This window comes from Oncorhynchus nerka, linkage group LG2, assembly GCF_034236695.1.
Source record: "Oncorhynchus nerka isolate Pitt River linkage group LG2, Oner_Uvic_2.0, whole genome shotgun sequence".
NCBI lineage: Eukaryota > Metazoa > Chordata > Actinopteri > Salmoniformes > Salmonidae > Oncorhynchus > Oncorhynchus nerka.
The window spans coordinates 47,623,671-47,647,000 of record NC_088397.1 but is presented as its reverse complement, the minus strand read 5'-3'; the positions used below and the strand labels follow the sequence as shown (position 1 = coordinate 47,647,000).

The 23,330-nt window shown below is 45.2% G+C and overlaps 1 protein-coding gene across 3 annotated transcripts in view; it reads left to right on the top strand.

The window, feature by feature from the left end:
• cacna2d2a (calcium channel, voltage-dependent, alpha 2/delta subunit 2a) overlaps window positions 1-23,330 on the top strand; it is a 262,938-nt gene that overhangs the window by 232,217 nt on the left and 7,391 nt on the right. For 2 of the 3 annotated variants that reach the window (XM_065027032.1, XM_065027031.1), the window contains 21 exons: window positions 620-669; window positions 5,167-5,256; window positions 5,493-5,558; window positions 10,947-11,021; window positions 11,112-11,186; window positions 11,336-11,407; window positions 11,625-11,696; window positions 13,219-13,280; window positions 14,146-14,222; window positions 17,613-17,673; window positions 20,164-20,261; window positions 20,466-20,556; window positions 20,631-20,693; window positions 20,991-21,094; window positions 21,337-21,435; window positions 21,666-21,769; window positions 21,866-21,913; window positions 22,030-22,101; window positions 22,683-22,835; window positions 22,985-23,037; window positions 23,244-23,299. In XM_065027032.1, the coding sequence (XP_064883104.1) occupies window positions 620-669; window positions 5,167-5,256; window positions 5,493-5,558; window positions 10,947-11,021; window positions 11,112-11,186; window positions 11,336-11,407; window positions 11,625-11,696; window positions 13,219-13,280; window positions 14,146-14,222; window positions 17,613-17,673; window positions 20,164-20,261; window positions 20,466-20,556; window positions 20,631-20,693; window positions 20,991-21,094; window positions 21,337-21,435; window positions 21,666-21,769; window positions 21,866-21,913; window positions 22,030-22,101; window positions 22,683-22,835; window positions 22,985-23,037; window positions 23,244-23,299 (1,641 nt within the window). Of the gene's footprint in view, window positions 1-619; window positions 670-5,166; window positions 5,257-5,492; window positions 5,559-10,946; window positions 11,022-11,111; window positions 11,187-11,335; window positions 11,408-11,624; window positions 11,697-13,218; window positions 13,281-14,145; window positions 14,223-17,588; window positions 17,674-20,163; window positions 20,262-20,465; window positions 20,557-20,630; window positions 20,694-20,990; window positions 21,095-21,336; window positions 21,436-21,665; window positions 21,770-21,865; window positions 21,914-22,029; window positions 22,102-22,682; window positions 22,836-22,984; window positions 23,038-23,243; window positions 23,300-23,330 lie in introns of all 3 variants that reach the window. The other variant, XM_065027033.1, reaches the window with a different exon arrangement.

The window sequence follows — 23,330 nt, the reverse complement described above, 5'->3', positions numbered from 1 at the left end:
CGTTGTCTCCGTTTCGCGGCTCTTTGTATAAACACTCAGCTTTAATAACTTGGGGAACGGCAGCAGTTATTGACCCAGAGTGAGAGAGTGGCTCTCCTCTCCTCCATCACTAATCAGCAGCCCTGCTCTGCTCTGCTCTGCATTGAGGCTCAGCCGCAGCATCCTCAGTGAGACCCTCGAGCACATGACATTTACATCCTGCAGTACAATGGCGATAAGACTGGAGGCCAATGGGCCCCCCTATCCTGCTTCCCCATAGCACCCTAGTGCCAATCAGTCACACAGTACACACACTCACACAAACACACACAGAGCGTTTCACACCAAATGACATAATTACATAACCAACACAAGTAATGGGTTACTAAATGGAGTTTCCCCCCCGTAGAGAACAATCAGCATTCTGCTGAGGAGTCATTTTGAAAGGATAGCACTACACGTGCCCTGCTCGCTTGAGATGATTGCACTTCGCTGGGCTGTTTGTGTTACTTCATCCTATGGTCTTTAAGATGCGACACTGAGAGCGTTACCTTTACAACGCACATTACAATAGGGCAGTTGCATGTTGCTGGTTACCGTTGTGGATTGACCGAACAAATTCTCTCACTTTGTTCTTCAGGATTCTACTACGAGATTCCATCCATTGGCGCCATCAGAATTAACACGCAGGTCAGATATCCTCCAGTGTGTGTAATATGTGTATCCATGCGTGACTATTTACACTCGTGTGAATCCTGAACACATCGGGAGGCCTGTGTCTTTGTTTAGGGTGTGTTTTCTACTTAACTTTGAGTTTGTTACTCTCTTTGAGGACAACTGTGCAGATTGCAGATGAGGCCTTGGAATGTACCATTCCACGAGGACACGAGGAGGCTCGGAAAGAGAGAAAGTAACAGGGAGAGAGAGAGTGATCTGTCCTCTAGCAGGTCTTAGTTAGCGCAGACCTGCTGTGCTGCCTAATCCACCCCTTCTCTAGTCCCCCAACTGCATTACCACACACACACACGCACATGCACACACAAACACGCACACACCTCTGGCTCCTCTGCCCCACACACCCGTGGCCCCTCCACCCTCCTTCGCCGACCTCCACTCTGCTCCAGGCACTACCTGGTCCCATAGCCCCTTGGGATCACCTCATTCCAGCTATAGAAATTGAGTGAGTTGCTGGGGGGCTCTATGCACCCCGTTCCCCCTTCCTACCCCTCCTCCTCCCCCAGCCCCACAGAGCGATCAGGGCCCCTGAATAGACTGTCAGCTGTTCCATTAACTCTGGCATAATTATATTCTGAGAACTGCCACTTATTCTAATAGGTTTCCTACAGCAGGTGTGCAACAGGACTGGTTCATGTAGGAGCACTAGACACACCTGGGCTGCACTACACATTTTAGAATTCCCCATCATATAATGTTGCATTATAACAAGTTATAGGGCTGCCTTGGTATAGATTACTAACACACACACGACACCATACATGTGGTCTGCTGTTGTGAGGCTGGTTGGACATACTGCCAAATTCTCTAAAACGACGTTGGAGACATTCCTCCAGTCAGCGTGTCAATTGCATGCTCCCACAACACTTGAGACATCTGTGGCATTGTGTTGTGTGACAAAACTGCACATGTTAGAGTGGCCTTTTATTGTCCCCAGCACAAGGTGCACCTGTGTAACAGTCATGCTGTTCAATCAGCTTCTTGATATGTCACACCTGTCAGGTGGATGGATTATCTCAGCAAAGAAGGAATGATCACTAACAGGGACTTAAACACATTTGTGCACAACAGTTTTTGTGCTTTTTGTGTGTATAAAACATTTCAGGGATCTTTTATTTCAGCTCATGAAACATTGGACATGGGACTGCAGCATGTTTACACATACATGTAGGTGATGTAGCCTGTATTTCACGGTTGAGCCTGTATTTCACGGTGTAGTCAGTTACACATGCATGTAGCTGATGTAGCCTGTATTTGAGTGTAGTCAGTTACACATACATGTAGGTGATGTAGCCTGTATTTCACGGTGTAGTCAGTTACACATAAATGTAGGTGATGTAGCCTATATTTCACAGTGTAGTCAGTTACACATACATGTAGGTGATGTAGCCTGTATTTCACAGTGTAGTCAGTTACACATAAATATAGGTGATGTAGCCTATATTTCACAGTGTAGTCAGTTACACATGCATGTAGCTGATGTAGCCTGTATTTCACGGTGTAGCCTGTATTTCACGGTGTAGTCAGTTACACATACATGTAGCTTATGTAGCCTGTATTTCACAGTGTAGTCAGTTACACATGCATGTAGCTGATGTAGCCTGTATTTGACGGTGTAGTCAGTTACACATACATGTAGCTGATGTAGCCTGTATTTCACAGTGTAGTCAGTTACACATGCATGTAGCTGATGTAGCCTGTATTTCACGGTGTAGCCTGTATTTCACGGTGTAGTCAGTTACACATACATGTAGCTGATGTAGCCTGTATTTCACAGTGTAGTCAGTTACACATACATGTAGCTGATGTAGCCTGTACTTCAGTGTAGTCAGTTACACATGCATGTAGCTGATGTAGCCTGTACTTCACAGTGTAGTCAGTTACACATGCATGTAGGTGATGTAGCCTATATTTCACAGTGTAGTCAGTTACACATGCATGTAGCTGATGTAGCCTGTATTTCACAGTGTAGCCTGTATTTCATGGTGTAGTCAGTTACACATACATGTAGCTTATGTAGCCTGTATTTGACGGTGTAGTCAGTTACACATACATGTAGCTGATGTAGCCTGTATTTCACAGTGTAGTCAGTTACACATGCATGTAGCTGATGTAGCCTGTATTTCACGGTGTAGCCTGTATTTCACGGTGTAGTCAGTTACACATACATGTAGCTGATGTAGCCTGTATTTCACAGTGTAGTCAGTTACACATACATGTAGCTGATGTAGCCTGTACTTCTGTGTAGTCAGTTACACATGCATGTAGCTGATGTAGCCTGTACTTCACAGTGTAGTCAGTTACACATGCATGTAGGTGATGTAGCCTATATTTCACAGTGTAGTCAGTTACACATGCATGTAGCTGATGTAGCCTGTATTTCACGGTGTAGCCTGTATTTCACGGTGTAGTCAGTTACACATACATGTAGCTTATGTAGCCTGTATTTCACAGTGTAGTCAGTTACACATGCATGTAGCTGATGTAGCCTGTATTTCACGGTGTAGTCAGTTACACATACATGTAGCTGATGTAGCCTGTATTTCACAGTGTAGTCAGTTACACATACATGTAGCTGATGTAGCCTGTATTTCACAGTATAGTCAGTTACACATGCATGTAGCTGATGTAGCCTGTACTTCACAGTGTAGTCAGTTACACATGCATGTAGCTGATGTAGCCTGTACTTCACAGTGTAGTCAGTTACACATGCATGTAGGTGATGTAGCCTGTATTTCACAGTGTAGTCAGTTACACATGCATGTAGCTGATGTAGCCTGTATTTCACAGTGTAGTCAGTTACACATACATGTAGCTGATGTAGCCTGTACTTCACAGTGTAGTCAGTTACACATGCATGTAGCTGATGTAGCCTGTATTTGACAGTGTAGTCAGTTACACATACATGTAGGTGATGTAGCCTGTACTTCACAGTGTAGTCAGTTACACATGCATGTAGCTGATGTAGCCTGTACTTCACAGTGTAGTCAGTTACACATGCATGTAGCTGATGTAGCCTGTACTTCACAGTGTAGTCAGTTACACATGCATGTAGCTGATGTAGCCTGTACTTCACAGTGTAGTCAGTTACACATACATGTAGCTGATGTAGCCTGTATTTCACAGTGTAGTCAGTTACACATGCATGTAGCTGATGTAGCCTGTATTTCACAGTGTAGTTGCATTAAACAGACAAAATGCTAATTGGTTGGCCTGTTGGAGGCACGTGCAGTTGTCCCTGGTTGTAGCAACACATTAACCCACAGAACTGTTAGCGAGGGCCCTTGGACTCTGGCCTCGACCTACGTGTGGTTCTGGTTCCCTCGGACCTCCTCAGCCTTTCTGCTGGCTGACTTTAATGTTCGCTAGATTGTTCTAGTCAGGCGGAAAATGTCCCCTACATCCCGTGAAAAGGTCTGCCTGTCATCATTTTGATGAAATATCTCCCTGTGGCCCGTTAAACGGGAGTTTTACTGAGCTAATAATAGAATAGGTGACACCTGTCAGCACCTCAGTGTTCAGCCAATGAATAACAAACGGTCAAAGGCACGACATTGGAACAACACTGTGTTCCCACAGGGTGACACTGCTTGTGTGTATAACAGGTATACACAGACGGTTATGGTTAAGGTCTGAGTGCTATGATGGAATATTCCATCATGTAAAGGGGGCATTGTTTACCTAGATCTGTATTGGATTTGGATGGAATCTCCCTAAATTCCTCACCCGCAATTGAGATAAATCGGAGTCGGTGAAGGAGTCACCATTGCCTTTTGTTTTCCCATGAGCTGAACAGAAACAGCAGGAACTAAGATAGAACTAAGAACTAAGATGTCACACTGACAGAATCAAGCTCCCAAGGTCAGGAGGTTTTCTTCTCAGAGTTGGGTGATGTGATCCCTGTCGGGGGGGCAATAACAGCATCCCATGGATCAATTAAACATCTTTGTCGTTTAGAATCTGTAAAACAAAACCTACGGAGAGACCAATTTGATGAACGCGTTGAATCACTCGTGAGTTTAACCCTTAACCCTTGTTTTCCAACACAGAGAGGCGTTTTCACACTGCCGCGCTGAACACTGAGAGCCCGTGGGAGATTGGCCTGTTTGTGCCAAGTGCCCCCTGGCACTCCTATTGTGTTTTTAATAGCTGATTCATAATGACGAATAACGACTCTGAATGGCTGAAGACCGTCCGCAGGCTTTACTGCTCCTCAGCACTAGGCAGCTTCTACTGTTGGCCCACCGGTTAATATGACGAGGAGAAGACTTGTCAGGGTCTTATAGCTTTACGTTGAATCAGGGTGACATGCTCTTACAGCTCACTGTTTTAGCAACCCCCACTGTAAGGCAAGCACTATCAAGCAGTAGATGCTGTGTGTGTCTGTTTGTCTGTGTCTGTGTGTCATTGCTCTGACGTGTCTTTTTCTCCTCCATGTTCTCCATGTCTCAGGAGTACCTGGATGTGCTGGGTCGGCCCATGGTGCTGGCTGGGCCCAAGGCCAAGCTGGTCCAATGGACCAACGTCTACCAGGATGCTCTGGTAAGACACAGACTGATGACTAGCAACACAATGTCTCTGCTACTACATTACATTTCAGTTTTAATACAAGTTTACCTTGTACTAGCCACACTTCAAGCTCTTTAGCTTGCAAACGTCTCTTTTGAGTCATTACATAGCTATGTTTTAGATGGCAAAACGTTACGTAGATGCTAACAGGACCTTGTGAAGTCCTGTGTGCGAAGATGTTGATTTTGCTATGTTGTTTGTGTGTTCAGGGTCTGGGTCTGGTCATCACCGGGACCATGCCGGTCTTCAACCTCACCGCTGACGCAAACTCTCAGGTGAACATTACCAGCATTAGGGTTTACACTGATTAACAAGTTCCTAGACTTCATTTATTGCCCTGTTCATCTTCAAACGGTCTCAGGGCGGTTATGAGGACCACTGTCAACAGATCCTGATACATAAACAGATATTGCATCAGTACTAACTTAGATACAGACTTCCCATTTGAGCAACAGGGTTTGCACCATTGTAAGACAACAGGAATCCTGACTACAACATGTAGTCCCTTTCCTTCTCTGTAACTCCCTAATGTTGAGCATCAGTCATGTCTCATGGCACCCTCCCATCCTGGTGCAGCGACCGAACGACCGCAGGGCAACACTGACCCCCTGAGGTGGCAACAGGCCCAGCAGCTCTGATATATCCTTCCACTCATGTCTGATTCACACTATAGGGCTGACACAGACCAGCTCGGCTATGCAACTATGCTGCATGTGTAACCAGTCCAGTTCAGCTTTGCTTGGCTTGCCTCGGTTCCAACCCAGCTTTGCTATATAGTGACTTTTATCATATTTTTTAAAAACTTTTTTTCGTACAGAAAGTTCATACTATTATCACATAGTGATCACAAGCACTTCTGGACATCAGATCGACAGTTACTAACCTCGATTTTGACTTCAAATGCGACTTCAACTCCAACTCAGCTGTTCCACTGTTCATACCGGACCCTATTCCTTTGTTCCATGGGCTAGCAAAACGCTGCAGGCGTGTAAACGGGAGACGAGGTGAAGTCCTGGTGAAATTGAGGCGAAGAGAAAACCAGAACGGCACTCCTCTCTGTTCTATTGGCAATTGTCCAGTCACTGGAGAATAAGATGGATGAGCTTTGTTCGAGAGTCTCCTATCAGATAGACTTTAAAAGCTGCAATATTACATGTCTTGCTGAAACGTGTCTGGATGACGACGCTATGCACAAGTACTCAGTGGATTCTCCGTGCAACGACAGGATCGTACAGAGGCTTCGGAGAAGTCAAAAGGAGGTAGAGGGTGTTTTTTTTTCATAAATAACAACTGGTGTGCTGCTTCAAGTGTGAAGGAAATCTCAAGCTTTTGTTCACCTGATATAGAATACCTCATGGTAAGAGAGTTCTCATCCATAATTATTACAACTGTCTACATCCTGTCCCAAGCCAGCGCCACTCTGGCACTCAACAAACTGTATGGGGACATAAACAAGCAAGAAACTCCAGACAAGTCCCTCCCTCATCCTACCTTTGGCAAATCTGACCACGGCTCTATTCTCCTGTTTACAAACAAATGCTCAAACAGGAAGTAGCAGTGATGCTACTCAATACGGAAGTGGTCAGATGAAGCAGATGCGACGCTACAAGACTGTTTTGCTAGCACATACTGGGATGTGTTGCGGGATTCATCCGATAGCATTGAGGAGTTTCCCACAACAGTCACGGGCTTCATCAACAAGTTCATAAACGATGTTGTCCCCCCCAGTGACTATAAGAACGTATCCAAACCAAAAACCATGGATTACAGGCAATATCCGCACCGGGCTAAAGGTTAGAGCTACCGCTTACAAGGAACGGGACACGGACATGGACGCATACAAGAAAACCCACTACGACCTCCGACAAGACATCAAACATGTGAAAGGACAATATAGGAGGAAAGTAGAAGCCTGTTACACTGGCTCTGATGCTCGTCGTATATGGCAGGGCTTGCAGACAATAACGGATTACAAAGGGAAACCCAACCATGAGTTGCCCAGTGATGCAGAACTCCCAAATGAACTAAATGTCTTTTATGCTCGCTTCGAGGAATATAACACTGTGCCTTGCGTGAAAGCCTCTGTTTTTCCAGATGACTGTGTGATCTCTCTCTCTCCGTGGCTAATCTGAGCCAAAACGTTTTAACAGGTTAACAATCACAAGGCCGTCGGGCCAGACGGAATAACAGCGGGCGTTCTCTAGTCATGTACATACCAGCTGGCAAGTGTCTTCACAGACATTTTCAATATATCCTTTTCCCAGTCTGTAATCCCAACATGTTTCAAGCTGACCACCATTGTCACTGTTCCCAAGGGCTCCAAGGTAACCTGCCTAGATGACTATAGCCCTGTAGCACTCACATCTGTAATTAAGAAGTGCTTTGAAAGTCTGGTCATGACACACATCAACACTATCATTCCAGACAGACTAGACCCATTCCATTTCGCATACCACCCCAATAGATCCACAGATGACACAATCTCAATTGCACTTCACACTGCCCTCTCCCACCTGGACAAGAGGAGAAATAACTATGTGAGAATGCTGTTCATAGACTACAGCTCCGCATTCAATAACAGTCTCCTACAAGCTCATCACCAAGCTACGGACCCTGGGACAGAACCCCTCCCTCTGCAACTGGATCCTGGACTTCCTGACGGGCCGGCCCCAGGTGGTGAGGGTAGGCAACAACACCTCCACCACGCTGACCCTCAACACGGGGGCCCCTCAGGGGTGTGTGCTCAGTTCCCTCCAGTAGTCCCTGTTTACCCACGACTGCATGACCACGCATGAATCCAACACCATCATTAAGTTTGCTGACGTCACAACGGTGGTAGGCCTGATCACAGACAGCGCTGAGTCAGCCTACAGAGAGGTCAGAGACTTAGCAGTGTGGTGCCAGGACAGCAACCTCTCCTTCAACCTCAGTAAGACCAAGGAGCTGATTGTGGACTGTAGGAGAAGGAGGGGAGAGCACGCCCCCATCCACATTGACAGGGCTGTTGTGGAGCGAGTCACGAGCTTCAAGTTTCTTCTATATCACTAAGGACCTAACATGGTCCACATACACCCACACTGTCGGGAAGAGGGCACGGCCCCCTCAAGATGCTGAAAAGATTTGGCATGGGCCCTCGGATCCTGAAGAAGTTCTACAGCTGCACCACCAAGAGCATCTTGACTGGCTGCATCACCGCTTGGTATGGCAAATGCACAGCCCTGGACCACAAAGTGCTACAGATGGTGGTGTGGACTGCCCAGTATGGGGCCGAGCTCCCTGCCATCCAGGACCTCTATATCAGACTGCTAAATAGTAAATGAATGGTACCCAAACTATCTGCACGAACTCTAGCTTGCACTGACCCTACGCACACTCCCTAGACTATATATACAAACCAAATACACACTCACTCACACACCACATTGACACTCCCACACAAAACCCACACACATGGACTACATGCACACACACATAACACACATGCAGACCGACACAATACAAACACACATACATAAACATTACACACATACACGCACACTCACACACACACACACACTTTTACACATCATTTGCTGCTGCTGCTCTGTTCTTTATTTTACTCTTATTATTATCTATCCTGATGCCTAGTCATTTTACCCTGCCTTCATGTACATATCTACCTCAAATACCTTATTATTATCTATCCTGATGCCTAGTCATTTTACCCTGCCTTCATGTACATATCTACCTCAAATACCTTATTATTATCTATCCTGATGCCTATTCACATTACCCTGGCTTCATGTACATATCTACCTCAAATACCTTATTATTATCTATCCTGATGCCTAGTCACTTTACCCTGTCTTCATGTACATATCTACCTCAAATACCTTATTATTATCTATCCTGATGCCTAGTCACTTTACCCTGGCTTCATGTACATATCTACCTCAAATACCTTATTATTATCTATCCTGATGCCTAGTCACTTTACCCTGTCTTCATGTACATATCTACCTCAAATACCTTATTATTATCTATCCTGATGCCTAGTCACTTTACCCTGCCTTCATGTACATATCTACCTCAAATACATCATACCTCTGCACATTGATCTGGTACGGGTACTCCCTGTATATACCTCTCCACATTGATCTGGTACTGGTACTCCCTGTATATACCTCTGCACATTGATCTGGTACTGGTACTCCCTGTATATACCTCTGCACATTGATCTGGTACTGGTACTCCCTTTATATACCTCTGCACATTGATCTGGTACTGGTACTCCCTGTATATACCTCTGCACATTGATCTGGTACTGGTACTCCCTGTATATACCTCTGCACATTGATCTGGTACTGGTACTCCCTGTATATACCTCTGCACATTGATCTGGTACTGGTACTCCCTGTATATAGCTCCACATTTATCTGGTACTGGTACTCCCTGTATATACCTCTGCACATTTATCTGGTACTGGTACTCCCTGTATATACCTCTGCACATTGATCTGGTACTGGTACTCGCTGTATATAGCTCCATTCACGTGTAATTTATTTTATTCCTCTTGTTACTATTTTATTTGTATTTTTATGGTTGTCTACACCGGTTGTTTTTTTGAGCATATGACAAATAAAAGTTCATTTGATTGGATTTTTGATGTACAATCTGTTGCTTAGCTCCCACTGAATAAACTGTTAAAACCAAATAGAAAATATTGACTCTTGAATCACGCAGGCTTTAAAAACAGAGTGATGCTATGACAAATTGACTCAGTTCCAGGGTGTAGATATAGATTAGTCAGATGGTACACATGGTTATAAGTCACAGATGGTGAGGACAGCTTTTCAGCAGTCAGTCTAAAGGCCCCGTTTGCTGTGTGTGTGCTTCCACTGTGTCTGTGAGTGTGAGTGTGTGTGGGTGTGTATGTGTGCAGCCTCTGCTTCTTAATGTGAGAGGCTGAATGATAATGTGATGACAGGATCAGTGAGAGAGGTACAGATGCTCATACATCTGAAACCCTAACACAAGTTTATTACTAGAACAGGTGGCAGGCAAAACGACAGGTCAAAGGGCAGGCAGTGTTCAGTAATCCAGATCAGAGTCCAAAAGGTACAGAACGGCAGGCAGTCTCAGGGCAGGCAGAATTGCCAATCCCGGGAAACCAGGAACTACAAACAGACAGGAGCAAGGGGAAAACCACTGGTAGGCAAGACGAACAAAACAAACTGGCCACAGACAAACAGAGAACACAGATATAAATACACAGGGGATAATGAGCGGTGATGGGAGACACCTGGTGGGGGGTGGAGACAAGCACAGAGACAGGTCAAACAGATCAGGGTGTGACACCCCCCCTATTTATTTGAAATCGCACTTGTCTTTTACTACTAGCACCAACTTTGCTGATAACTTCGTTATTGTGGAAAAATGTACCTGCTACGACTGTGATATGTAGTTGTCTCACCTAGCTATCTTAAGATGAATGCACTAATGCTGCATTTAGATGGTACGAGGTAGACCATAGTTGGCAAACCAAATGTCATTGTTTTCATTGAGAGCACGATGGTGAATGCCGTTGAGGCTGGCGTTGAATGCCGTCAGCTGCCACGGTAGATAGAAGTCGCCGCCAGAGTTCAAATATTTCAACTTTTGCCGTCTGTGTTGTCTTTACACAGACTCAGCTCGTCCTTGGTGTCATGGGAGTGGATGTTGCGATCAACGAAATTAAGAGGAAGACGCCAACGTATAGGGTAAGTATGTCACACATGCACGCAGCTCACATGCAGTAGAAATATCTTTACTTTTTTCACTGGTTTTAAGTCTCAACTCTGTCCCTACAGCTTGGAGCCAATGGATACACGTATGCAATAGACAAAAATGGCTATTTGCTCCTGCACCCCAACTTACAACCTAAGGTAGGGCCCAAATTGTCCTCAAATCACTCCTACTGACTCTAGTTCTATATATCATTTGTATTTCTCTGTTCTGGAGGTCTTGGATTTTCTACCCAGATACGGGTATTATTCCTGGTGTCTGGTTGGCTGCACGTCTCTCTCTCTCGCAGATCTTTAACTTCAGAGAGCCTGTCACTCTGGACTTCCTGGATGCTGAGCTGGAGGACAGTAAAAAGGAGGAGGTAAAGACAGTGATCACCTGAACACCCACACTTCTCTAACATTGTAACTACAACTGTATTACAGTGGTCCCGTGACCAAACTGTTGAATCAAATGTTACAGCTGGTTTTGGTTGGCGTGGAAGTAACTCTCCATCTCCATTTTGCCTTTGTCATTTCCTTCTCATTTTCTTTCTCCGTCTCATATTCTGTCTGTTTCTATCCCTCGCTCTCTCGCAGATCCGTCGTGACATGATTGATGGAAAATCAGGGCATAGGAAAATCAAGACCCTCATTAAGTCAGTTGATGAGGCAAGTCATCAATATATGAGGCTCAGCCATGAGCCGTGCCGGCACCATCCAGAATAACTTGAGTTAGGACTACCGTACAACTTGTTGTACTACAGTTCAAGTTGTTTTTGAGGAAGAGATTCTTTATATATACGGTGCCTTCGGAAAGTATTCAGACCCCTTGATTTTTTCCACATTTAGTTACGTTACAGCTTCATTCTAAAATGTAATAAAACATTTTTTTGTCCCTCTTCAATGTTCACGCAATACCCCATAATGACAAAGTAAAAACAGGGTGTTACACATTGTCGCTAATTTATAACAAATACAAAAAACTGAAATAGCATATTTACATAAGCACCTTTGGCAGCGATTACAGCATTGAGTCTTCTTGGGTATGACGCTGTAAGCTGGGCACACCTGTATTTGGGGAGTTTTTCCAATTCTTCTCTGCGGATCCTCTCAAGCTCTGCCAGGTTGGATGGGGAGCATCGCTGCACAGCTATTTTCAGGTCTCGCCAGAGATGTTTGATCGAATTCAAGTCCGAACTACGGCCCGGCCACACAAGGACATTCAGATACTTGTCCTGAAGTCACTCCTGCGTTGTCTTGGCTGTGTGCTTTGGGTTGTTGTCCTGTTGGAAGGTGAACCTTCACCCCAGTCTGAGGTTCTGAGCGCTCTGGAACAGGTTTTCATCAAGGGTCTCTCTCTCCGTTCATCTTTCCCTCGATTCTGACTAGTCTCCCAGTCCCTTCCTCTGAAAAACACAGCATGATGCTGCCACCACCATGCTTCACTATAGGGATGGTGGCAGGTTTCCTCCAGACGTGACATTTTTCATTCAGGCCAGAGAATCCCAATCTTGGTTTCATCAGACCAGAGAATCTTGTTTCTCATGGCCTGAGAGTCCTTTAGGTGCCTTTTGGTAAACTCCAAGCGGGCTGTCATGTGCCTTTTACTGAGGAGAGGCTTCCGTCTGGCCACTCTTCCGTAAAGGCATGATTGGTGGAGTGCTGCAGAGATGGTTGTCTTTGTGGAAGGTTCTCCCATCTCCACAGAGGAACTCTAGAGCTCTGTCAGAGTGGTACCCTTCCCCAGATCTGTTCCTCATCACAATCCTCTCTCAGAGCTCTACGGACTATTCCTTCCACCTCATGGCTTGGTTTTTGCTCTGAAATGCACTGTCAACTGTGGGACCTTATATAGACAGGTGTGCCTTTCCAAATCATGTCCGATAAATGTAATTTAACACAGGTGGACCTCAATTAAGTTATTGAGTATTGTGTGTATATTGCTGAAGATTTGTAAAACATTTTTTTGTCCATTTTAGAATAAAGCTGTAACGTAACAAAAAGTGGAAAAAGTCAAGGGGTCTGAATTCTTTCCAAAGGCACTGTATATATATATATATATATATATATATATATATATATATATATAGGTATGTCTGTGCGTTACTTAGATTTAGTCTTTTTCAAAACAATACAGCAAAATTGAGGAAGGGATTCTGATGCTGATCAGAGTGTTGTTGTCTGATTGCAGAGGTACATTGATGAGGCTATGCGGACATACACCTGGACACCGGTGGAAGGCACAGATTACAGGTGGGTGCTAAGCAACCAGCCTTCATCTGGGTAGTATTCTCTAGAAACCAAACAGAGGGGAGGGACTACCTGAACTTGTCCAATAAGAAGCTCGTTTTCGTTGCAAGACGTTCTCCGTTGCAAAATAGTTTTCTACGGTTTCCAACCGTATACGACCCTGGCGGTAAGACTGAGACCTGCAGGTGAGTTCAGACCCCCTGTGACCCTGTGGATAAAGATCTATAACCCATCTCTACATCTCAGAAACGTGCTTTCGACGAGTGTCATTTATCAACCACTGGTGTGTAGAAATTCAGAGATATGGGCTCCGTCTATCAACCATGAGTATCCACAAAATCTGCTTTCTGCATAGTGGATTATTCACTGAAATCACCACAAATGAAGACACACACTCTTTTCTCTTGTAAAATAACTGTAATGGGATCATAAGCACAACATAACTGCATGCTCTATGCATTGTATCCATCTCCAAGTGACATTATAACACCATTTCCTCCAGGCAACACTTTGCAAATTACATTTTATGATATTCAATAGACCTAGAAATGTTTTTTTTTATAAATGTATTTTTTTTTTATCTCTGTTGGCTAGGAGCCAGGTGTTGGTTTCTGTGGAGCCAGCTGACTTGAACACGGTCCCACTCTTCAGTTCTATTAGCACATCGTTAAGCTGAAACAGTTGCTGCGTTTCTCTGATCATTTAAACCTCTTGTGTTGTTTTGAGTGCAGGTTGTTCACACCTCCCGATTAGAGAATGCTGTCATTTGTGTCCAAGGCGAAGGCTCTGTGTGTGGCGCGTGCGCGTGTGTATTAGGACTTAAATACTAGGATGCTGATGTTGTTCTGTGTCTGCCTCACCACTCCAGTCTCGGGCTGGTTCTGCCCACGTACAGTGAGAACCACATCAAGGCTAACCTGAGTGACCAGATCCTGCAGGTGCAGTGTAAGTACCAGGAGACACCCAACACCAGCCCTCTCTCTCTCTACTCTTTCTCTCTCTCCCAGATTTGACCTTACGCCCCCCCCCCCCCTTACTAAGTCCTGCCTCCGGGGTCTCCAGCGAACACCATCGCAGGGACTATCAGAGTGGAGCATTCCTCTATACCCCCCCTCTCCTCTCCTCTCCCCCTCTCCTCCCCTGTGACAGGGACATCTTGGGAGTGAAACTCTTTCATCTCCCCACCCCCCCTATCTACCCTCCTGTCTTCATACTGTGCTGTACACTATGGTGATTTTTTTTCTTCACAACTGTTGAAGAAAAAATCGGAAAATGACAGAAAGGTGAAAGCTGTGGTTTTACTGTGTTATTAAAGGTGAAAATAATGGTGTCTTTGTGCTATTATTTTTCTTTGCCAAATGCTCTCGCCTCTTCTCCACCAACAAGCAATGATTCTGAAGCGTCTGTGTTTGAAACTTTTTTGATGCTTCCAAACCGGTGAAAACAGGCATGCTTTTCACTCTTTTCTCTCGTGTTTTGATTATGATTTCTATTGAGTTGTGTTCCTGTTGAGTTCCTAGATGTGTGATTCTTTTCTGTTGGACTGTTCCTTGTTGCTGTTTTGTATTTAGCTTTGGAATCATTCAGTAGATAAACTCCCACGGCCCGTGACGAGGGTCTGTCCTTCCTCTGTGGGAGTTTGGGTTTAGTGGGTCTCAATGGGGACACCTGTTGTCTCTCTCATGCTTTCTTTCTCCAGACCCTGTTGCTCCGCTCTTTTCCTGGTTCGTTCTGTTCTGTTTATTTTGGGAACCTCCATGGTTAACTTTCTCAGTTCTGTTTTTTTTTTTTTTTGTCCTTTACTGTTTCTTCTTTCGTTCTGTTTCTCGACTTCCTGGTTTTCCTTTGTCCTCATTCTGTTCAGTTTCTTGTTTGCTCTTGCAAAAAAGGTGTTTGTTCTTCATTTATTTTCCTTTATCGTCTGTTTGACTTAATTGGTTTCTTTCTTTTGAAAAAGCAATATTTTTATTCAAATAATAATTGAATAAAATATTGTCTGTGACCCCCCCCACCCCCTCCCCCTTCCCCTACCCCCTGTTTCTTTTCTTGCTCACTACTTCTCTGACGGATCCACACAGTTCCATACACCAAGGGCAAGTATACTCCATGTTGGTCCACATTCCCTACCTTTACCTCCTACTCCCTACTGCTGCCTCTTCCCACACCTCAACCTCCTCCCACCCTCGCTGCCCCCCACCCTCACCTGTCCCAGCCTGCTTGCCTCTGTTCCTGCCCGTCTTGCCTTCAAGACCCTCCTCTTCCTCCTCCTCGTTCTCCTCTTCCTCCTCACTCTCCACCCACCCACCCACCCTCCTGCTGCAGCTTAGACCCCATCTCTTTCACGATGGCTCCTCCAGTCTCCAAACTCACCCCCACGTCTCTGGTGCTTCAGTCACTCTCAGGTCTCTAACACCCACAAACAGCCAAAGAAGACAGCTAATATCCACGTTCTCTGTTAAAACCTTTTTGTATTTCGTCCCTCTACACCTCCCCTCTGTGGATAGCTCTCTGGTTGTGTCTCACTTTACTATCCTTCGCTCTCTCTCTCTCTCTCTCTCTCTCTCTCTCTCTCTTTCCTTTTTTTCTCCTCCCCTCCAACTCTCTGTGTCCCTTTCTCTCGGTATTTCTCTCCCTCCATCTCTCTGTCTCTCTCCCTGTCTTACAATGCCATTGTAGCTGAAAGGATGTCTTAACTCTCACACCAGTGTACAGGAGTTGAGGGAGCCGCCATCGCTTCCAAAAGTCCCGGTGGAGCTAAGGACGTTCTCCATCTTAACTGTCCTCACACTAGAGCAGGCGAAAGCCTCCCTGTAATGTTAAAGCCTATTTTGTCATTATATAACGTAGTTCAACAAACTGAAGTTAACCACATTGTTTTATATGAGTATAACTAAGGCTGGTCCTATTTGAGTCTTATTTGAGTCCATTGATCCCCCCCTTGGTAGTACATCTAAGAATGTCACCGCGGTTTATTAACTATTTACAACATCATCGTGATTGCTGCATTTAGGCTATTAATATGTTAGCTTGACTAAGGCCACCTGCAGTTTTAGCCAAGCTGTTTTAAGCCCAGGTGATTTAGTCCCCACGTTAGCCTTGAGGTTACTTAGCATGTTACCTACTGAAGTTGAGCCCATATTAGAACAACAGACTGTGTTAGTTAGCTCAACTGAATTGTTCGTCCATGTTAGCCTTACTAAGCTTGTTTAGCATGTTAGCGTTCCTGAAGTTGACTCCGTATTAGAACAACAGGCTGTGTTAGTTAGCTCAACTGAATTGTTTGCCCATGTTACAGTAGCTAGTGTTAGTGCTGCTGACGGATCTCTTTAGGGCCACACTGTGGACCACCCTGGTCCTCTCATGTTGTCGGGTACGTGGCAGAGCGCCCCGTGGCGCCTGCCTCGTGTGTCGTCCCTCTGTAACCCCTGTCTCCATCAGCTTGTCTCCTTCCTCCCCCTATCAGCCCTCAGACTGCTGGGGGAACGGCCCTCTACTTCCTCCTAAAAAACAACCATGACCCGGATGTGCACGGCACTGTGGGCGCGACACTACCTGGGCACTCGTAGAACTGCAGTCAGGCCTTCAATTCATTCGTTGTCAAATATCTACGTCTCATCTACTTTCTCATGGTTTATAGAGATGATCTGAAATGTAAAGGAAGTCAGATAACAATAGATATATTGCTGTATTTAATGAGGTTCAGAGAATCATAGATATAACAAAAAACGTATTTATCTGAATAAAAACAAATTAGGTTAGCTTACTAGAGGTAAAGCAAGTTGCCCATTGATATGCCCTTCACAATGCAATGCATTTCCCCTGATTGTGTGTCTCTCTGAGCCGTGTCCCCTGCCAGTCTGAGGGGTGACCACTTCCATCAGGACCCCTGCGCCACCACCTCTCCCTGCAATAGTTGGCCATGTTGATGCCTGCCTGTGAAATGCACTCATTATGGGTTAATCTGTCTGAGAACTCACTTCCCGTCATGGTGTGTGATGGGAGTCAGTTCTCCGACTTTAAAAAAAGAACAGTTAACTTCAAAATCAAATCACAATGGTTGGCTTGATCTGGTGACGATTTTTCAATGGTGATGAACTAAAGTGGAAAATGAGTAAGAAAGTGAGTGCTGGTTGAAACTGTTAAAGGCAGAGTCAGGTTGCATTTGAGGCACCATATTGGCTAATGCTGGTGTATCCCCCATGATTCCTCTTCGGTGTTGCTATGGTAACTCCCTTCCGCGCTCCCTGCACCCTGAAGAACAGCCGCTGTGTACCCAGAGTGCCCCACTGCTCGGCTCATGGCTCTTCCCAGATAATCTTCCCCTTTCTGTTGCAGATTTTGAATCTCTGCTGCCAAACAGTTTTGAGTCTGAAGGACATGTATTCATAGCTCCCAGGTAGCCCTGTGTGAATGCTTGCTGTCTTCCCATTTGTTTTGATGGTCCACACTGTGGTGTTTATTCACCACCTTCAGCCCACAGCATTACCCTGTTTATTATCCGCCACCTTCAGCCCACGACATTATCCTGTTTAATATCTGCCACCTTCAGCCCACAGCATTACCCTGTTTATTATCCATCACCTTCAGCCCACAGCATTACCCTGTTTATTATCCATCACCTTCAGCCCACAGCATTACCCTGTTTATTATCCGGCACCTTCAGCCCACAGCATTACCCTGTTTATTATCCGCCACCTTCAGCCCACGACATTACCCTGTTTATTATCCACCATCTTCAGCCCACAGCATTACCCTGTTTATTATCCACCACCTTCAGCCCACAGCATTACCCTGTTTATTATCCATCACCTTCAGCCCACAGCATTACCCTGTTTATTATCCGCCACCTTCAGCCCACAACATTATCCTGTTTATTATCCGCCACCTTCAGCCCACAGCATTACCCTGTTTATTATCCACCACCTTCAGCCCACGACATTACCCTGTTTATTATCCACCATCTTCAGCCCACAGCATTACCCTGCTTATTATCCATTACCTTCAGCCCACAGCATTACCCTGTTTATTATCCACCACCTTCAGCCCACAGCATTACCCTGCTTATTATCCACCACCTTCAGCCCACAGCATTACCCTGTTTATTATCCACCACCCTCAGCCCACAGCATTACCCTGCTTATTATCCACCATCTTCAACCCATAGCATTACCCTGTTTATTATCCATCACCTTCAGCCCACAGCATTACCCTGTTTATTATCCACCACCTTCAGCCCACAGCATTACCCTGTTTATTATCCAACACCTTCAGCCCACAGCATTACCCTGTTTATTATCCGCCACCTTCAGCCCACAACATTATCCTGTTTATTATCCACCACCTTCAGCCCACAACATTATCCTGTTTATTATCTGCCACCTTCAGCCCACAGCATTACCCTGTTTATTATCCACCACCTTCAGCCCACGACATTACCCTGTTTATTATCCAAAACCTTCAGCCCACAGCATTACCCTGCTTATTATCCATTACCTTCAGCCCACAGCATTACCCTGTTTATTATCCACCATCTTCAGCCCACAGCATTACCCTGTTTATTATCCACCACCTTCAGCCCACAGCATTACCCTGTTTATTATCCACCACCTTCAGCCCACAGCATTACCCTGTTTATTATCCACCACCCTCAGCCCACAGCATTACCCTGCTTATTATCCACCATCTTCAACCCATAGCATTACCCTGTTTATTATCCATCACCTTCAGCCCACAGCATTACCCTGTTTATTATCCACCACCTTCAGCCCACAGCATTACCATGCTTATTATCCACCACCTTCAGCCCACAGCATTACCCTGTTTATTATCCATCACCTTCAGCCCACAGCATTACCCTGTTTATTATCCATCACCTTCTGCCCACAGCATTACCCTGTTTATTATCCACCGCCTTCAGCCCACAGCATTACCCTGTTTATTATCCACCACCACCACCACGCCCAAACCCCAATCCCTCAACCCCCATCACTTCAACGTCACACCAATAAGTCTCCTCAGCCACGGGTCATCTGTTATTGTCAGTCACACCTCTCATTTTTCTTCTTGTGGGGTTCAAGACTGTGCTTTTGATTATGTTGTTGTTATTGTTGCTGTTGTTGCTGTTGGTTTTCTCATATCCTGGTTTGACTTTGTGTGTTTTTTGTTGACAAAGTGAGAAGTGTGACGACACTTTTGTTTTTATTTAGCTGATTCTGAAAACAACATCATTTATATAGCCCACTTATTTGGAATTTCAGTGCATTCAACCCTTCTCCCTTCCCGCCCAAGTAACCCCTCCCATCCCAAAACGGACCCTCCCTGCCCCAAGCACCGATCCTGTGCTCCCACACACCTTTTGCATGTCGCCCGTTGGTGCTGCATGGTTTTGTGTGTGTGTTTGCATATTCCAAAGGTTGTTCAGTATGTAATCTTGAGAAAAATAAAGATAAAGATATAACGTTAACGGGTATATATAAAAAAAGTGACTGAAAATCCCTCCATTTGCATGTTTTCTTTTTGCCGTGATCAGACCTTCATCCTGTAAGCTCCCAGCTCTGTGCTGAGAGACTGACAAGTGTATTCACTCAGTCTGCTGTCAGAGTGTGCTGCGTTCACCAGCCCTCTATGCCATATTTCACTCTGACAGCCCGTCTCGTCAGCATGTTTGAATATCCTGACAACCGCAGGACATGCATGAGTTCTATGAGTGTGCTGTGAGAGTGTTTGGGAATGTGCATTCGGGTTCATGCATTGTAAATCAGTGCCGTCCGTATCCCGGCTCAAAGGATATACTGTAAGAGGCAAGTGGGAAGCCAGACACTGTATGTGTGTGTTTGTTCTCATCTGTTGTTGGGGCTAAAAAAATGTCACCGCTGACTGTCCTCAGGGAATACTGCAATGAGCTGGAGCTCTCCAACAACAACACTGACTTCCTGCTCAACTTCATCGCTCTCATGGAGAAGGTGACTCCCGACTCCAAACAATGTGAGTCCCTCCATTTCCCTCGGGAGAGACGACCTCTCTTTTCTTGTCATTTGTGGAAATGTAATGGCAGGATCAGAGTTCTCATTGTTTACGTTTTTTTTACCTCCATGCGCAGTGTTTGAATGCACAATCTCAATCAACAATTTGCTGACCATCATAATGCCTCTTAAAGCATGTCCCCTTCCTCCCTGTGGTCTAAAACAGGTGACAACCTGCTCCTTCATAACCTCATCCTGGACACGGGCATCATCAGACAGCTGGTGGAGAAGGTGTGGAAGACCAAAGACCTCACCACGTGAGTAGAGGACTGCATGTCTACTATTTGTTTGTGTACTTCCTGTATTCTCACGCTCCTGTTCTGGTTTGCAGATATGGCTTTTTGGCAGTGTTTGCTGCAACTGATGGAGGGATTACAAGAGTTTTTCCCAACAAGTGAGTATTTCACTAATCTACCTAACTTTCCTTCAAAGTTGTATGTACAGTGCATTGCATGTAAAGCCTCCCAAACATTTGTTTAAAACATTGGACCAACTTCAAAGTGCCAAAGGCAAGTGCCTAAAATGTATCACAAAATTGTACGTTTTCATCATCTTGCTTGTAAACAAACACATAAACCGGTACTAAATATCCAGGATAGTTGGGACCAAGGGAGCTGCCATTATACGTTACAGTTTAGTAGCTTCTTGCCCTGGCTCTGTCCATGACTTTTAATGTCGTGCTCATCCTCAGGGCTGCTGAGACCTGGGAGGAGGACCCTGAGCCTTTTAACGCCAGCTATTACCGCCGTAGTCTGGACAACAAGGGCTACATCTTCAGAGCGCCTTATCGCACCTGTGAGTAATCATCTGTCTCACCACCACCCAGGCGCTACTACTAACATCCTTATGGGATCTGTTTATGTTGACATGTTTGTTGTTTTCTCCATCCCTTCCTGTCTCCTCTATGTCTCCTCCTCCTCCTCCTCTATCCATCCTGTCTCCTCTGTGTGCTTCCTCTTGCTCCTCCTCCTCCTCTTCCTCTATCCCTCCTGTCTCCTCTTGCTCCTCCTCTTCCTCCTTCTCCTCTTCCAATACAGTGAATGATGAGCTGCTGAATCCAGAGAACGACACCATAGGGATCCTGGTCAGCACTGCAGTGGAGATCACAGTGGGAGGGAAGACAATCAAACCTGCAGGTGGGCCGTCGGCGCTCCGCCCCACACCCGGGGCTATGGGACTCTAGGAGGGAAGAGTTCATTAGCATTGGTGGAGGCATGATGAGTAGTATGCTTTGTTACTCAACTGCAGGCATAGTAGGAATTTGGAGGGAAACAGTAGGAGGAAAATGTCTCTCTCTCTCTCTCTCCACCCTTCTCTCTCATGTCTTTAGGAATATCTCAATGTCTCTCCCTCTGTGTATGACTAGTGGTTGGAGTAAAGCTTGATCTTGAGGCCTGGGTGGACAAATTCAAGATCCTGGCTAGCAACCAAACAAGTCCAACAAGTGACAACCGCCAAGTCCAACAAACGGTAACAAACATAAGGACAAGCAGGAATTGAACCCACACAAAAACATATGAAATTTAAAAAATGTGCCGATCCTTGATGATGATTTGTTCTTGGCAGTGTGGACCGACCAGTGGCTGTGAGATGGACTGTGACGCCAACAGCGAAGTAAGATTAGAAATAATGTTACTATCGCGCTTTCAATGGTAGAATATGCTTGAAACTCAGATATCGTTTCGAGTTAAATTGTTGTCATTGTTGTCCATCTGTGCCTCTATCTGCAGGACCTGCTGTGTTACCTGGTGGATGACGGTGGTTTCCTGATCATGTCCAATCAGAAGGACTACTGGAACAAGGTGACATGTCCCGACAGTTTAATACTGAGCTTTATTGAAGCCAGTCTATCCTTGACCTACCGTATATCACAAAAGTGAGTACACCCCTCACAATTTTGTAAATATTTGAGTATATATTTTCATGTGACAACACTGAAGAAATGAAACTTTGCTACAATGTAAAGTAGCGAGTGTACAGCTTGTATAACAGTGTACATTTGCTGTCCCCTCAAAATAACTCAACACACAGCCATTAATGTCTAAACCGCTGGCAACAGAAGTGAGTACACCCCTAAGTGAAAATGTCCAAATCGACACCGGGGAGGGAAAATGGCTAATTGGGCCCAATTTGGACATTTTCACTTAGGGGTGTACTCACTTTTGTTGCCAGCGGTTTAGACATTAATGGCTGTGTGTTGAGTTATTTTGAGGGGACAGCAAATGTACACTGTTATAGAAGCTGTACACTCACTACTTTACATCTTCAGTGTCGTCACATGAAAATATATACTCAAATATTGACAAAAACGTGAGGGGTGTACTCACTTTTGTGATATACCGTAGCTGCATGTTGTAATGACTCTGTATTCCCTCTTCTACAGATTGGCATGTTCTTCAGTGAGGTGGACCCCTACCTGATGCATGCTCTCTACAACAACTCCTTTTACAACCGGAAGCAGTCCTTTGACTACCAGTCTGTGTGTGACCCCATGCCGAGCAGCAACACCGGGGCTGCGCCAAGAGGCGTGTTTGTGGTAAGGACAACGGGTGAAAGACATGGCTGTAGCCCTAGTGAATGACTGAAGAACGGGCGACAGCTTGAAGGCTAGCAAATGTTTAAATTGTGAACACTCAATGTGTTCCGGTGGTAATGTTTCCCCTGTTTTCCTCTCGGTGTGGTCAGCCCACCATTGCCGACTTTGTGAACCTGGCCTGGTGGACATCAGCAGCTGCCTGGTAAGACCAGAGAACACAAAAGTGCTATGGCCTGAAACACAACAAAGCCACAAACATGCATCCTTAAAACAATGATCAAAGAAAATACACGTGTTTAATGTGTATATTTACATTGTATTGTACAGGGCACACTTGGAAAAGAGGCCGAGGTCTCAGTATGTTTTGCCCGTCGAAATAAAGACGAAATAAAAATGTTTCTGCCTCAGGTCCCTACTCCAGCAGCTGCTCTGTGGAATGGCTTACCACAGCTGGTTTGTCACAGGTGGGTACAAAGCAGAGATATTCTGTGCTCT